The sequence below is a fragment of the Protobothrops mucrosquamatus genome, unplaced genomic scaffold, assembly GCF_001527695.2.
Source record: "Protobothrops mucrosquamatus isolate PMUCROS unplaced genomic scaffold, P.Mucros_1.0 scaffold1644, whole genome shotgun sequence".
Lineage (NCBI taxonomy): Eukaryota > Metazoa > Chordata > Lepidosauria > Squamata > Viperidae > Protobothrops > Protobothrops mucrosquamatus.
The window spans coordinates 297006-310938 of record NW_015387803.1 but is presented as its reverse complement, the minus strand read 5'-3'; the positions used below and the strand labels follow the sequence as shown (position 1 = coordinate 310938).

General features: G+C 34.9%; 1 protein-coding gene across 1 annotated transcript in view; it reads left to right on the top strand.

The window, feature by feature from the left end:
• Positions 1–13933, top strand: part of PLCE1 (phospholipase C epsilon 1) — a 133719-nt gene that overhangs the window by 96534 nt on the left and 23252 nt on the right. The window contains exons 7-17 of the mRNA XM_015822694.2: positions 1975–2650; positions 2852–3034; positions 3430–3547; positions 7064–7226; positions 7944–8066; positions 8151–8287; positions 9241–9479; positions 10514–10575; positions 10655–10820; positions 12446–12553; positions 12904–13020. Coding sequence (XP_015678180.2) covers positions 1975–2650; positions 2852–3034; positions 3430–3547; positions 7064–7226; positions 7944–8066; positions 8151–8287; positions 9241–9479; positions 10514–10575; positions 10655–10820; positions 12446–12553; positions 12904–13020 — 2092 coding nt within the window. The remainder of the gene's footprint in view (positions 1–1974; positions 2651–2851; positions 3035–3429; positions 3548–7063; positions 7227–7943; positions 8067–8150; positions 8288–9240; positions 9480–10513; positions 10576–10654; positions 10821–12445; positions 12554–12903; positions 13021–13933) is intronic.

The window sequence follows — 13933 nt, the reverse complement described above, 5'->3', positions numbered from 1 at the left end:
TTACATAGCTGCCCAGCTGTGAAAAGAAACATCACAAACAACCTGAACTCATATAATTTTAAACAATGAAGGTTATATTAATATTCAGTTAATCAACATTTCTGCAGGAAACACAAATGCCTTTTTCTAAATGTGCTCATTCCCTTAATATGTATGTGAAGTCATCTTTGCTTCCTGACAAAAGCGCTTCTAATGTAATTATCGTCTGGCATCAGTTCTTTCTGGGCATATGAACAATATCTGATGTTTGGCTGATGATCTTGTCCTTTGACATCTAAAAAGTGTTTGAAAAGCCTTGGATTGTTGTTTAACAATTTACAGCTTTTTTGGGGGGAATTAGCTTATTATTAATTGAAGCTTATGTTTTCTTTGAAACATTATATTTCTTGGATACTAAACTTGAAAGGCTTTCCCTAAAAATAAATAGACATTTTCAGGGATTAGAAGAAGATAAAGAAAAATGGAGGCAGTATACTGTATCTCTAAACTGGATTTGGTAATTACGTTCCAATTGGCTGGCTTTGATTTTTTTTTTACATTTTTTTCTTTGTTTCAGTAGAATGCCACTTAAAGTGCTACTAAACTGAACTTTATATTCTTTATCTTTTTCTCATTATTCAAATACTTGTTTTTCTCTCTCAGTCACAGCCGTTTTTGGTAAAATGAAGCAGCAAAACACATTCATTTTGATTGTATTGAAAATATTACTGCCTAAAATTTCATTCTTCAGCATTCTTTTACGGTAAACTAAAGTCTTTTTAAAAATTCTCAAATATGAGAATTGTTGGAGATTGAAGCAGTGATGTGTTTCAATGGAATAAAAATAACCATGTCATTCTCTGTTATAACTGTTCATTTCAGTTTCGACACATGTTTTTGATAAACAATGTTGATTTCTGTAGTAGTACATTTTTATAGCAATATACTTGGAATAATTTCTCCATACTGTAAAATGTTTAGTTGTGAGTCTTTGAAAAAACTTGCAATATTTCTTTACTTCAAATCCATAATAGCAATAGCACCTAGACTTATATACTTCCCCTCAGTGTTTTACAGCACTCTCTGAGCAGTTTACAATCTCAGCAAATTGCCTCCAACAATTGGACCTCCTCATTTTACCGACTTTGTAAGGATGGATGGCTTAGCCAGTCAGGATCAAACTACTGGCAGAGCCTCAATCCTGCATTCTAAACACTGTGCCACCACTGGTATAATGTAATAGTGCTTTTTGAAATCTATTTTCTAGTGCCATGCTTTGGGCTTATAAATATATGAATCATGTAATCATATTATTACAGACTTGTCCATCACTTATATGATATAGGTTGAACATTATGGCTTTGGCATGTATTGAATAATTTGTGATGCTGAACTGTTTTAAGTATACTTCTCAGATCTTTTCCGTGATTGCATTCCTTAAGCCATAGGAAGAGAGTCTTTTCTTGATTTTTTTTGTGTGCTCATGCGCACATGCATGTATACTTTCCACTTTTTTTTAAATGAGCAAGCATTTTAAATGAGCAAGAAAGAGAAAGAAAATCTAATGCATACATTTTGAACGGTGGTGTCTTATCAGTCCTCACTTCCTTTTGAATATACTTTTAATTTGCCTGAAATAATAAACATTTATTAACTCTACTATATTTTTTATTAAAAAAGCAAAACCAACATTGGTGACATAGGAATTTACTCATAAGAACTCTTTGGAAAATAAGCAGAATATAAATGTCTAAATAAATGCAATAATTTTATGATGTTATATTGTTTTTAATAAAATAACCCTTTTGTTACAAATGAAGCTCATTGAGAAAGTATGACTTTAAACATTAATTAATGTTAAAATATTTTACATATAACATATTGCAAGGCCATCATGCACAACTGTATATTACTTTACATAATTGCATGATGAAATAACAAGTGACATGCTGATCTTTGCAAATAAAGGCTCACTGTATCTTGGTTTCTACTCAGCTTAACAACTGGAGAGCTGTCAGATTCTGAAAATGACATATTTGAGCAGTCCAAAGAGTGGGCTACCCAGGCTGCTGAAGAACAACAAGAAGCTTTCGGCCATGGAATAGAGATAATACCCTGGTATGTACTGTCAATCAGAGCTGATGTCCATCAGTTCATGTTGCAAGGCGCAACCGTCATACGTTATGATCAAGAAACTCACTTATCAGCTCGCTGTTTCCTTCAGCTTCAACCTGACAATAGTACACTGATATGGACAAAGCCAACCATTGCTTGCTGTGCAAATTCTAAAATAAAACTTAACACATTAGGTAGCACCACTGACCTTGGAAAATTTCAGTTTCTTGGCAGTACTGGATTAAATGGAGTGGCCGAGGGTTGCTTAGATCTGCTGTCAGCGAAAGCTGTGTATATGGGACACTCCGGCATTGATATGCATGCGGTGTGCATCCAGAATAACCTTTTAAACATGACTCTTGAAGAGAATGGTATAACATTATTATATGGACTTCAAACTACTGAAAACAAATTGCTGCACTTTGTGGCTCCAAAATATACGGTTAAAATGTTGTTTCATGGATTGCTGGAATTAATTAATGCTATAAGGAAGATGAGGAGATTTCCTGATCAGAGGTTACAGTGGCTGCGGAAACAGTACGTCAGCCTCTATCAGGTAAAGTGAACTATAATTCTCCCTTTTCCTATCAAATATTTTTTTCCCCTGTTATTGTATTGTTGAATTCTGTAATCGTCTATTTTCCATTCCTACACTGTGTTCTTTTCTAACATGCCTGCACACAATTAAAAGAATATAAACTATTTCTCTTTAATTATGTAGGTTGTACATTTTAATAAAGTTGAATACATTTATTAGGAGGATGGCCGATACGAGGGTCCAACCTTGGCTCAAGCGGTTGAGTTATTCGGAGGGAGACGCTGGAGTACGAGAAATGCAAACTCGGGAAATTTGGCAAAAAGCATAGAGAAGCCAGGCGTGCAAAGAACCAACACTTTAGGAATCAGTGCAGCTAAGAAGAAAAAAAAAGCGCTCATGAGGGTAGGATCTTTTATTAGTTAATATTAGTACACGGATTATTTGAGATTTATTATGTTTTTACCTGTCAGAGTGAATTTTTACATAAATAAACCTTAGTTTAAATAAACCTTATTAAATAAACCTTAGTTCTTTAAATTTCATTTATTTGGAAGCAATGTAATTTTTCTTTTTTCTTTTTGTTTATATATATATAAACAGTATATATATATTTAAAAATGCCTAGCTTGACCCGCCAATGAATATTATTACTCATTCTGTTCCATATGCAACTTTCATAGCCTTTCACCAACTGGTTTGATTAGCTGCTCATAGAAATGTGTGACTTACAAAATAGAAAGTGGTTGAAATGTGTACTGTTTTTCTAAGATGTTTATTGAGAAAGTCACTGTTTCAAGGGTGAAAGTGGAGATGGCACTGATGATGAGATGGCAAGTCGAAAAGTAAGACCTCTTAAGGAAAATCGGAATAGAAGTGGTTCAGACCCTCAAGATATTGATGAACAAGAAGAACCAGGTAAAAATAATAATATTTTATTAAATGTATAATGCCACTCAACTCTCAATGACTGGGTAACTCACAGCAATCAAGGAAATTATAATAAAATCAATAAAAAGCTAAAAGATCGTGACCAGGACATCCTCAAGAGCTGTATGTGACACATACATACAGCCTTCAAGATTAACAATGTGAAAAATTGTGATGAATATCTAACTTTGGTTAATTTCAAATGAGAAAACCTCAGCCAAGAACTCCAAAACTGACTAAGCAAAACAAATCATAATTATAGTTAGCCATGACTGCAGATTTGGAAAAGTAGCAAACTGTGGTCACTAAAAGTGGGATACAATTGAGAATTCAATGCTGAAATAAGCAATACACATTGTAGCAGTTCCTCTCCTCCTCTAATACAGCTGCAAAGAGGACTTTGAAGATATTTTTTATATAAATATTTTATTAATTTTCTAATTTTCCTTGGTCCTAAGAGAGGACCAAGGAAGCACTGGATGGTGTAGTACTGGAACTAAACTGAGAAAGGTAATATGTACTACTGAATTACTAATGGACCTCTGGGTCCATTAGTAATTCAGTAGTACATATTACCTTTCTCAGTTTAGTTCCAGTACTACACCATCCAGTGCTTCCTTGCTCCTCTCTTCTTCTGGTGTTATGCATTTTTCACACTGGGCAAATGCAATTCTTGTTACTGTTAATACATATACAATTAAATATAGACATCTTCATCACATTTTTCTGGTATTATACATAATATCGATAGTGTCAGTTTATAATATCTTTTCTAGCCAGAACATATCTCAATTGTATTTGCACTTAAAATCCATTTGTTCAATCAATATTCTGTTTTTCCCGCTTTTAAATTTTTTAAATTTCCCATCAATATTTAAAATATCTCTTTCACTTATACTTTTCTCATAATAAATTATATTTGGGTAACCAAAAACTTCCCTTATTCAAACCCTTTAAAAATTTTCATATTTCCCATCTCATAACAAAGCATAATCCTATCCACATCCTTCTAATTATAATAATACTTTTATTTCTAACAGTTATCTATTTTCTTAATCATATTCAAACATCTGTTTAATAGTATAATAGGTCATCTAATAGGTCAAAACCTCTATTTTCTTCAGTTTTATTCTAGCTTTCTTCCTTTGCCAAATAACTTGCCAAGTCATTGCATTTGAATACTCAAGTAATTCTTCCTCTGTTTTTGTATATATTTTTAGAAGAACGTTCAACCCATTTATATTCATTAAACAGCCTCTGACCTTCTTCTTCAGTTTTTCTTTTCATTTCTTGTTTGTCAATATTCAGTATTTCTCCTAACAGCTTTATCATCCATTCGATCAGCTCTTCTTCCTTATCCTCAAATGTGTTCTGAGATCTTGACAAGTAAGATATCTCTTCCATTTCTAGTGTTATCACTGCATCTTCTAATTTTTATTTGTCTGTATTTGTCTGTTAATTCCTTCCTTTAGGTCCTCCATCTTTGGATCAATTTCTTCTAATTTTCTTTCTGTTTTCTGGGTTACTAGTTCCTTCTTTGTAGTCATTGTCTGGATTTGTAAGTTTAGATTAGAGAATTGTTCTTTTATCTCATTTGCGTTATTTTTAGTCTTATCATGAAATAAAACAATTGTCTCTTGGATTGATTTCAACATAGAAAGAATTTCTTTCTGAGATTCATTAACATTTCCTTGCTGGTATATTAAGCTGGGGGCTTCGGAGGCAAATGTTAAAGATGGTTTTTTACCATTTGTGGCTAAGTACGGAACACCCATTTTGTTTTTGTATGTTGTAGTCTTTATAGTCCAATAGGGTCCCCAAAACAGATAAGCAGCCCAAGAGTTTTTTTCCCCTTTCCCAGCTGCAGTCTGTAAAAGTGAAAGTTTCCAGGAACAACAAAGAGTCTTATCTAAGTTCGGGCTTCAAGCCAAGTTTCCTTTAAGCATAATAAATTGTAGTGCCATGATTTGCCACTAGATGTCACCATCTTGACACCATCTTCTAGCTTTCCAAATCCAAGCCTATTTTACAGACTTTCAAATATCTTTTCTAAAAAAAGTCTCAAAAGTACTTTTAGTCCCCAAATTTCAAAGCTATATATCTGTATTAATTCCAAATTTATCTTTTAGTTTTCTCTATTTTCCCCCAAAGCAATTAATTCACCGCTTTTCTTTTCCTGAGGGAGCGGGGCAAAAACTTCCCTTCCCTCTCTCATTGGGGAGGATTCTTTGCTTTGGGCATTCTTTTTTCCAGGAAAGTAGTATTAAGGTCATAAAAAAAGGATAAAGGCTCACCTAGTTCCATCCATGTTGCTCAAAAATTGCTAGTTAGTGCTTATCTTCGGTTGTCAGCAGCTTCTGACTGGCCACACGAATGTAGCCAGTCTTTCCCCCGTTGGTTTGGAGGGCTTCCTTGGATCCAGCAGAAGCTCTGCCACCCCTCTGCGATTGACAAGGGTCCCCTCCTTCTTCGTCGCCTCTCCATGGCGACCTTTGACCCTTTTTAGGGTCCTCAGGGGGGCGAAATCAAATGTGGAAGACGGAGCCCTATCTTCCTGCATCCATTACACCGCAACACCTAACTGGAAGTCCAGAAGTCATTTTTGTTGTATTCCAATCAACTGCTGCTTATCATTTCATCCAAACTGTTTAATTTTAATTACAGTTTGTTAGAAACAAACCAGCTTCAAACTATGGGCTAAGCTGATAGCTTGTTGAAATGTATGGTTATTAAGGTCTACTATAGGTAAGTAAAAAATGCAAATTACCTGTGGCCAGAATGATGGCTGGAGAAAAGAGGACACACGTAGATTAATGCACAGATTAATAATGACGGGAAATGAAATATCTGCAAGAAAACAACCAAGCTCAGAGAGCACCAGAGATCTCCCTTATTAATAATTAAACAGTTGAACTGATACTGCATATTGGAAACATTATGTGATTAAATACGTTATAGTTATTAAAGGTTAATTTCATATCTCTCAAGATTCCTATGTTCTCTCAAGATTCCTATGTGATACGGTCAGTCAAAATTCCATTTGTGTTCAATTTGAAGAGGGCTATCATAATGACCAAAATGTTTTCAGGAAACCAAACATTTGAAAAAAAAATGTTGTCAATGTTTTAATTTATGCTTAGTATTACTACCTGGTGGTTTTATTTTGCTTGAATAAAATTATTTCTTCTAATGAATATTAGAAATATGAACATTTCTCTCTCTTTTTAAAATAGAAGTAAATCACTCCCAAATGGGAAACAGAATGTGGGACACTAGTGATATATGTTACTAGCTATTTCCTAAAGCACTATGAACAGTTGTTTTCAGCACTTTTCTTTCTGTCTGACAAATGCTTGCGTATAACACAACATTTTGGACACTGTTTCAAGTAGCTCAATAAAATATAGTTCTTTAGTTATAATTTATTTGATGGGGCATCAGACATGGGTCAGGTAGGACTTACAGATAAATAAAAGTCACTGATAAAATTACTTTTATTGTTAGATCCAACTCTTCTGGTTACTTTTACTGGAGCAAACACTCTGCCTTCCAGAAGAACACAGTCACTGACCACTTCAGAGCCACCGAGTGTAACACCTGGTTTCTCTTCACCTGTTAGACCACAGTCTTCTCCCGTGATGTCACCGTCAATAAAAAGCCAACCTAGGTAAGAAGAAAGCAGTTTTTTAAGCCTGTTGTGAGTGTTGGCTTTGAGTTTGGCTTCTTCTTTGAAGCGTATCGTGCATGGTTTTAAAAAGGTTTGCTTTTATTATCTGAGAAACTGATTGTTGGCAGCTTTTTTTAGTTATCACTTGTAACAGAATTGTACTTGTGTGTGTACAGAAACTCAGAATTTGGGGATCATGGGAAATCACCATACAAAATCAGAATTAATTTCTGTTAAAAAATGTAATCTGTTCTACAGTAAAGGAACTAAATGCCTGGTTTCATTCTAAGGATAGGATGCCATTTTTATAGCATCTCAGGTTTAGTTGTTAGAATGAAATATCTACTCAGCCATAGTACTTGCTCATCTTTGAACAAATCATTGCCTACCCTACCAGATAGGGTATAGTAAAAATAAAAATTGAGTCGTCTATGTGCACCGAGCTGAGCCTTCTAAAATAAAGGGATAAGATAGGCAAGACGAGGAGAGGAGAGGATAAGATGAGATAACCTTTATTGTCACTTTTTATATAATATTACTGTATTAATGATTAAATAAATCAATATAATTTCCTTCTTTAATCAAGTAATTAAAATTGGCCTTGTAAAGATGGTATGTCTAGCGTACAATATTATTGTACTCTACAATATTATAATAATTAAATAACTGCTTTTACATAAACTTATAATCAAATATACACACTTTAATTTTTTTTAGCACCTGGAGCAGTAGTAGCTGGCATGGAAGAGGTAAAGGAGGATTGAAAGGCTTCCAGACATGTATGGCTTCTGATAGCAATATGAGCTTTGTTGAATTTGTAGAGCTCTTCAAGTCTTTCAGGTAAACTACTAGTTTATTCCACATAGGCAGATTCAGTTTACATAATTGAAAAATACATAATAAAAAATAGTCTGTATATTACAGCGTACGAAGCCGCAAAGATCTCAAGGATCTTTTTGATACATATGCCATACCATGCAATCGTCTGAGTCCTGATTCAGCTCCATTGTATACTTCCCTGAAGATTGATGAGAATACAAACGGCCTCCAGCCTGATTTAGGTAAAACTAAACAATGTGATAACAAATTGGTTTTAGATCTGGGTTGTCTTATGACAGAGTTGTAATTCCAATGCAGATAGTCCTTGCTTAATGAATGTGGTTGTAATGTGCAATGTCATATGAACACGTCACTTAGCAATGATAAAACTGGCAGCCCTGTTGCCATCATTAAGCAAAGATTGTAGATTGTTAAGTGAGGGCCTTACATCCCCAGTATTTGAAATTTCCTGGTTACTTCCAACAAACAATGGGGAAGCTGGCAGGAAGACAGAAGTCCCAGTCATGAGAAGCCTTTCTTTACGTGGTTTGCAAGCAGTGTGGAAGACAGGATGAGTGCTATGACCCAGTGTGAGTGGGTCCTACACTTGCCCTGCTGCTTGGGAGCTCCTCGAGAGAAAAATGGACAGCAGGAAGAGTAATTTACTGGAATGACTTGTGACCTCCTGCTGGTTTCCCCATTGACTTTGCTTGTGGAAGCTGATAGTGGAAGTTGCACATGATAATCATGTGACCGCAGGATGCTGCAACATCATAATTATAAACTGGGTGCCAAGTGCAACCAGTTTAGATTGTTATCATGACCATAGGAACACTGTTGTGGCTGCAATTGCCAGGACTATCATAAATCCTCCTTGCTCAGTACCATTGTAACTTTGAACAGTCGCTGGACAAACGGTCATTCAATGAGAATTATCTGTAATAATTTTGTATGCTTGTTGGCCATTTTTTTATTTTTTATATAGTGCAGCACAATGCATTGAGGGGTAAATCACACACTGTAACATTTTAATATTACCAATACATTTCCAAATCATGTAAATCATAGATTCAGTATTTTTTTTCAAATCATAGATTCAGCAAAATATTCTCCAAATATCACTGACTACTTAAAGACTGGAAAAAAGCAGCATGAGTATTCTACAAAAGTTCTGATCGTGTTTTTAATCTTTCAGATTTATTAACGAGGAACATAGCAGATCTGGGCTTGTTCATTAAGAATAGGCAGCAGCTGTCAGACAACCAGCGACAAATATCGGCTGCTATTGCTGCCGCAAGCATTGTTACTAATGGCACCGGAGTAGAGAGCACATCTTTGGGAGTATTTGGTGTGGGAATACAGCAACTGAATGATTTCTTGGTAAATTGCCAAGGAGAGCACTATACTTATGATGAAATCCTCAGTATTATTCAGGTAGGTAATGCAGACTTTTCAAATTGCATGCATTTAGCTAATTTGCTCTTCGTATTTTCACATTGCTTTTTAAGCCCTTCATGATAGTTTCTATGGGATGACACTTTGTGCCTCAAAGGCATAGCAAATGAAGTTTGACTAAATGAGAGTTGGTTAACCTGTCAACTTTCTAACCCAAACTTAGTGTTTTTAATATTTTAATTGATTATTATGGTATGAAAGTCAGCAGAATGATTTGGGGCTAGTCACGCTTCTCTCAGATCTAGGAGGAAGGCAGTGGCAAACCATTTCTGAAAACGTGGCCATAAACCTTCCAGAACTCATCCATGTAGCAATAGCAATAGCACTTAGACTTATATACAGCCCTCTCTAAGTGGTTTACAGAGTCAGCCTATTGCCCCAACAATCTGGGTCCTCATTTTACCGATCTCGGAAGAATGGAAAGCTGAGTCAACCTTGAGCCAGTGAGAATTGAACTGCTGGCAATCGGCAGCATTAGCCTGCATTACCGCATTTTAACCACTGTGCCCCCACGGCTCCTAGTTCCCTGGAGTCAAAATTGCCTTGAAGGCACTAATACCACCTTCCTCCCAATGTTCATATCATAGATGTACAGGGGACTGAAAGTAGTGATGTACAAAAGTTCAGTACTGATTCCTTATTTACTGTTTTTATCCTCCAACCTTTTCCTCTCTACCAGTTTCTTCTGGCTAGGTTTGAAGGCCAGAAATGGCTAAGACGAATGTTGTGGGAGTGGAGGGTGTTGATCTTGGCATGGTTGAAAATTGGCAAATGAGAGTTGTATTATTCTCTTCCAGTCTCTGCTTTTCTGCTTGATATTTATGTCTGGTGCTACCTTTCCCTTTTAAATGCCATGTTAACATACAGCTTCATTTGAAAACCCAGATCTGCCATTATCATACCTAATTAGCTGTGCCAATTGTGTATTGTATCTATTTATATGTAGAAACTGAATCAAAATGGATGTTTGTTACATCTGTTAATTTTCACCCTTTCCCTTTCTACCATTGCAGAAATTTGAACCAAGCATCAATATGTGTCAGCAGGGGCTAATGTCATTTGAAGGATTCACACGGTAATTATCTTTGGATATTCCAATGTACAGTCCAGATGCTTTATGTAACTATTATGAATTTTAAAAATCTGTATCTTAGGTTTCTGATGGATAAAGATAATTTTGCCTGTATGAATAATGAATCTCAAGAGAACATAGAAGATTTACAGTTTCCACTCTCATATTATTACATCGAATCTTCACACAATACGTATCTCACAGGACATCAGCTTAAAGGAGAATCTTCAGTTGAACTTTACGGCCAGGTATACAAAGTCAATCTGCTGTCTCCTTTCTTCTAAAAGTATTTGTTTATTTATTTGTAAAGTCAAAGAAGCATGACCTTTCACATGTTCCTAGTCGTGGCTTGTAAAACGTAGGAAAATAAGATGTGTGGGAAAGCGGTTTGTATGCACAGTTGTGCTCAGATGCTTTTTTTATATTTATATATTTATGCTTTGTTCTGAGTTTTCATTTGAGAGTCATAGAATTTAGACACTAGCCAGTCTGATCTAAACTGCTAAAATTAGACTTTCCCACAGGAAAGACTGAGCTAATATGTTGTTTCATGTAGATGTCAAGGCACCATTCAGAATAATATAACTTGTGCTAAAAAGATGATGAGTTTGTAGCAAAATTATTACTCAAGAGAATGTTGCTTCTAAGAATATTATATAATATTTTAGACATACTTTCCAAGCAAAGTGACCCAGATGAAAACATATTTTTCCAGGGATTCAGCTTTATTTGTGTGCATAATGAAGGTCCAGGATAGTTAAAAGAACTCTAGAACCATCTCACTTATTATGTGTAGATATTAATAAACACTTTGTTAGCATTGAATAAAATGCGTCCTGGTTTAGCTTCAATGGATACTTCCAGAGTACAGGTAGTCTTCGGTTGCTTTGTGACTACTCAGGGTTATGAAAGATCTATTTATGACCTGTTTTCGAAGTTCTGAGTGCCACATCTCCCCATGATCATGTGGTCCTATTTTAGGCATTTGGCAATCAGTTCACATTTACCTCTGTTTGCAGTGTCCCGTGGTCACATGACTGCAATTTTCGGCAGGTTTTGCTGGTTTCCAGGATTTATTTCCGGTTTCCAGCAAAAAAAAATCCAATTGGGGAAAATGTACTAGTTTAACAACTGCAACATTCACTTAATGACTACAATGTTCTCTTAAAACTGTGATGTTTGCTTAGTGACCACAGTGTTCGCTTAATGACCACTGCAAAAAAGATTGTAAAATCAGATGTGGTCACATTGTGATTCACTTAACAATCGCCACAATTTAGGACCAGGCTCAATCACAATAATAAATCGAGGATTACCCATAACAGTTTTTGGAACTATCCGTCAAATGAAATTGCACAATTATTCTCTTTTTCTCTTTCTTTTTCTCTCGCCCATTAATTGTCTTAAAATAAAAGATGAAATTAGCTCTGGGGAAGCATTTAGAAGCATCCTTGATGTGCGTGCCAAAAGAAGATGCATGCACCCATCCCAAACCAAAGTTAATTTCCACATTTATTTTTCCAGGTGTATTTAAAATCTATAATATGGGAATTTATTTCTAAAATAGAAGAAGCTCATAAAACATAATCTGATTTACATTTTGTTTATGTCTGTAATGGAAAGTTTTGCTGGGACCTATGAAAAGATGGATGGTTTAGAATGATACAGTAAAAGAAATTTTGCATAGAGCTAGTAAATTTCAAAAAAGGAATAACCTTGTCCTTGCTGTATCTTTAACAGCTTCTTTTGTTCACAGAACAAAAGCATGCTGATTGGATAATTCTGAGAGTTGAAGTCCACATATCTTAGAGTTGCTAAGACTGAGAAACACTGTTATAGGATCATTACATTATCATGCTTTTCTGTATTACAGATTTTATTACAAGGTTGTCGGAGTGTGGAATTAGACTGCTGGGATGGTGATGACGGCATGCCTGTAATTTATCATGGACATACACTTACTACCAAGATAGCTTTTAAGGTATATGTAGTTTATAATAATAGAACAGAACAGAACAGAACATATATCATATATCATATATATCATATATCATATAATTAATATCATATCATATATACAATAAATTAATTTAACAGAAGAGTACTAACCTTCTTGAGGCATATGAGATCAAAACCTTTGAAATTGTGATTATGACTGTGCTTTAATCAGAAGACTTTCAAACTAATTTAAGTTTCCCTAAACTTTGCATTCCTCTTTTGGTTTAGAGTCAGCATACTAAGATTTCCTTTAGTAATTTGTGGGACAAAGTATTGTGCATGTTAATTGTGATTCGGGAATGCTGTAATTCTGATTGTTTTTTATTATTACAGGAAGTAGTTGAAGCTATTGATCGTAATGCTTTCATTACTTCAGATAATCCAGTTATCATATCTATTGAGAATCATTGTTCTTTGCCACAGCAACGAAAGATGGCTGACATTTTCAAGGTGGGTTACAAGACTATATTCATGTCAGATTTAACAAGCCAAGCTATTAACATAATCATTAATACATATACAATTCCTTTTCTCCTATGTTTCCCTTTTTATATTAGCAAATATGTAAGAAATTGCAGTCAGTTACTATCTTTTTACTGTATCCTTACAAGGATACTGTGAATAACGGCTTCCCAATAAGAGAGGATTTGAAATTAACTTTTAAAACATAGCTTTAAATGTCACAATGGCTCAGTGGTTAAAGATACTGAGTTCAAGATCTGAGCATGAGTGATGCGGTGAGCTCCCGTTACTTGCCCTAGCTCCTGCCCATCTAGTAGTTCAAAAGCATGCAAATGTGAGTAGATAAATAGGTACCACTTTGGTGGGAAGGTAACAGGTTTTTGTGCGCCTCGGTATATAATCATGCTGGCCACGTGACCATGGAAAAGGGTCTTCAGAAACCTTTACCATTACTTTTTTGCATCTTTGCTTGCTAGGAAAATAACAACAACAACAACAACAACAATAATTTTTATGGTTTGGACAAAAACAAAACCCTCCTTACCGCATTTTTAGGAAGTCATAAACTATTTCGTCTCAATCAGTTCAATTGATTATAATTGGATGAATTGATTTGTATTTTTAATCTTATTATATAAATGCTGTAGGGTACTCAGAGCATATCAATTTGCATAATAAATTGTATAGAAATAAACAGTATATTATGGTTAACTGCAGAGTCCTAACTTTATTGCCATGAGTTGTTGAATATCAGAAGGGTGGCAAATAAATTTCATAATAAATAAATAAATACTCAAGCAAAAAAAGGACTGAATTTATTTTATTTTTATTTTTATTTATTTACATGGATTTATATGCCGCCCTTCTCCCTATAGGACTCAGGGCGGCTTACAGCATATTA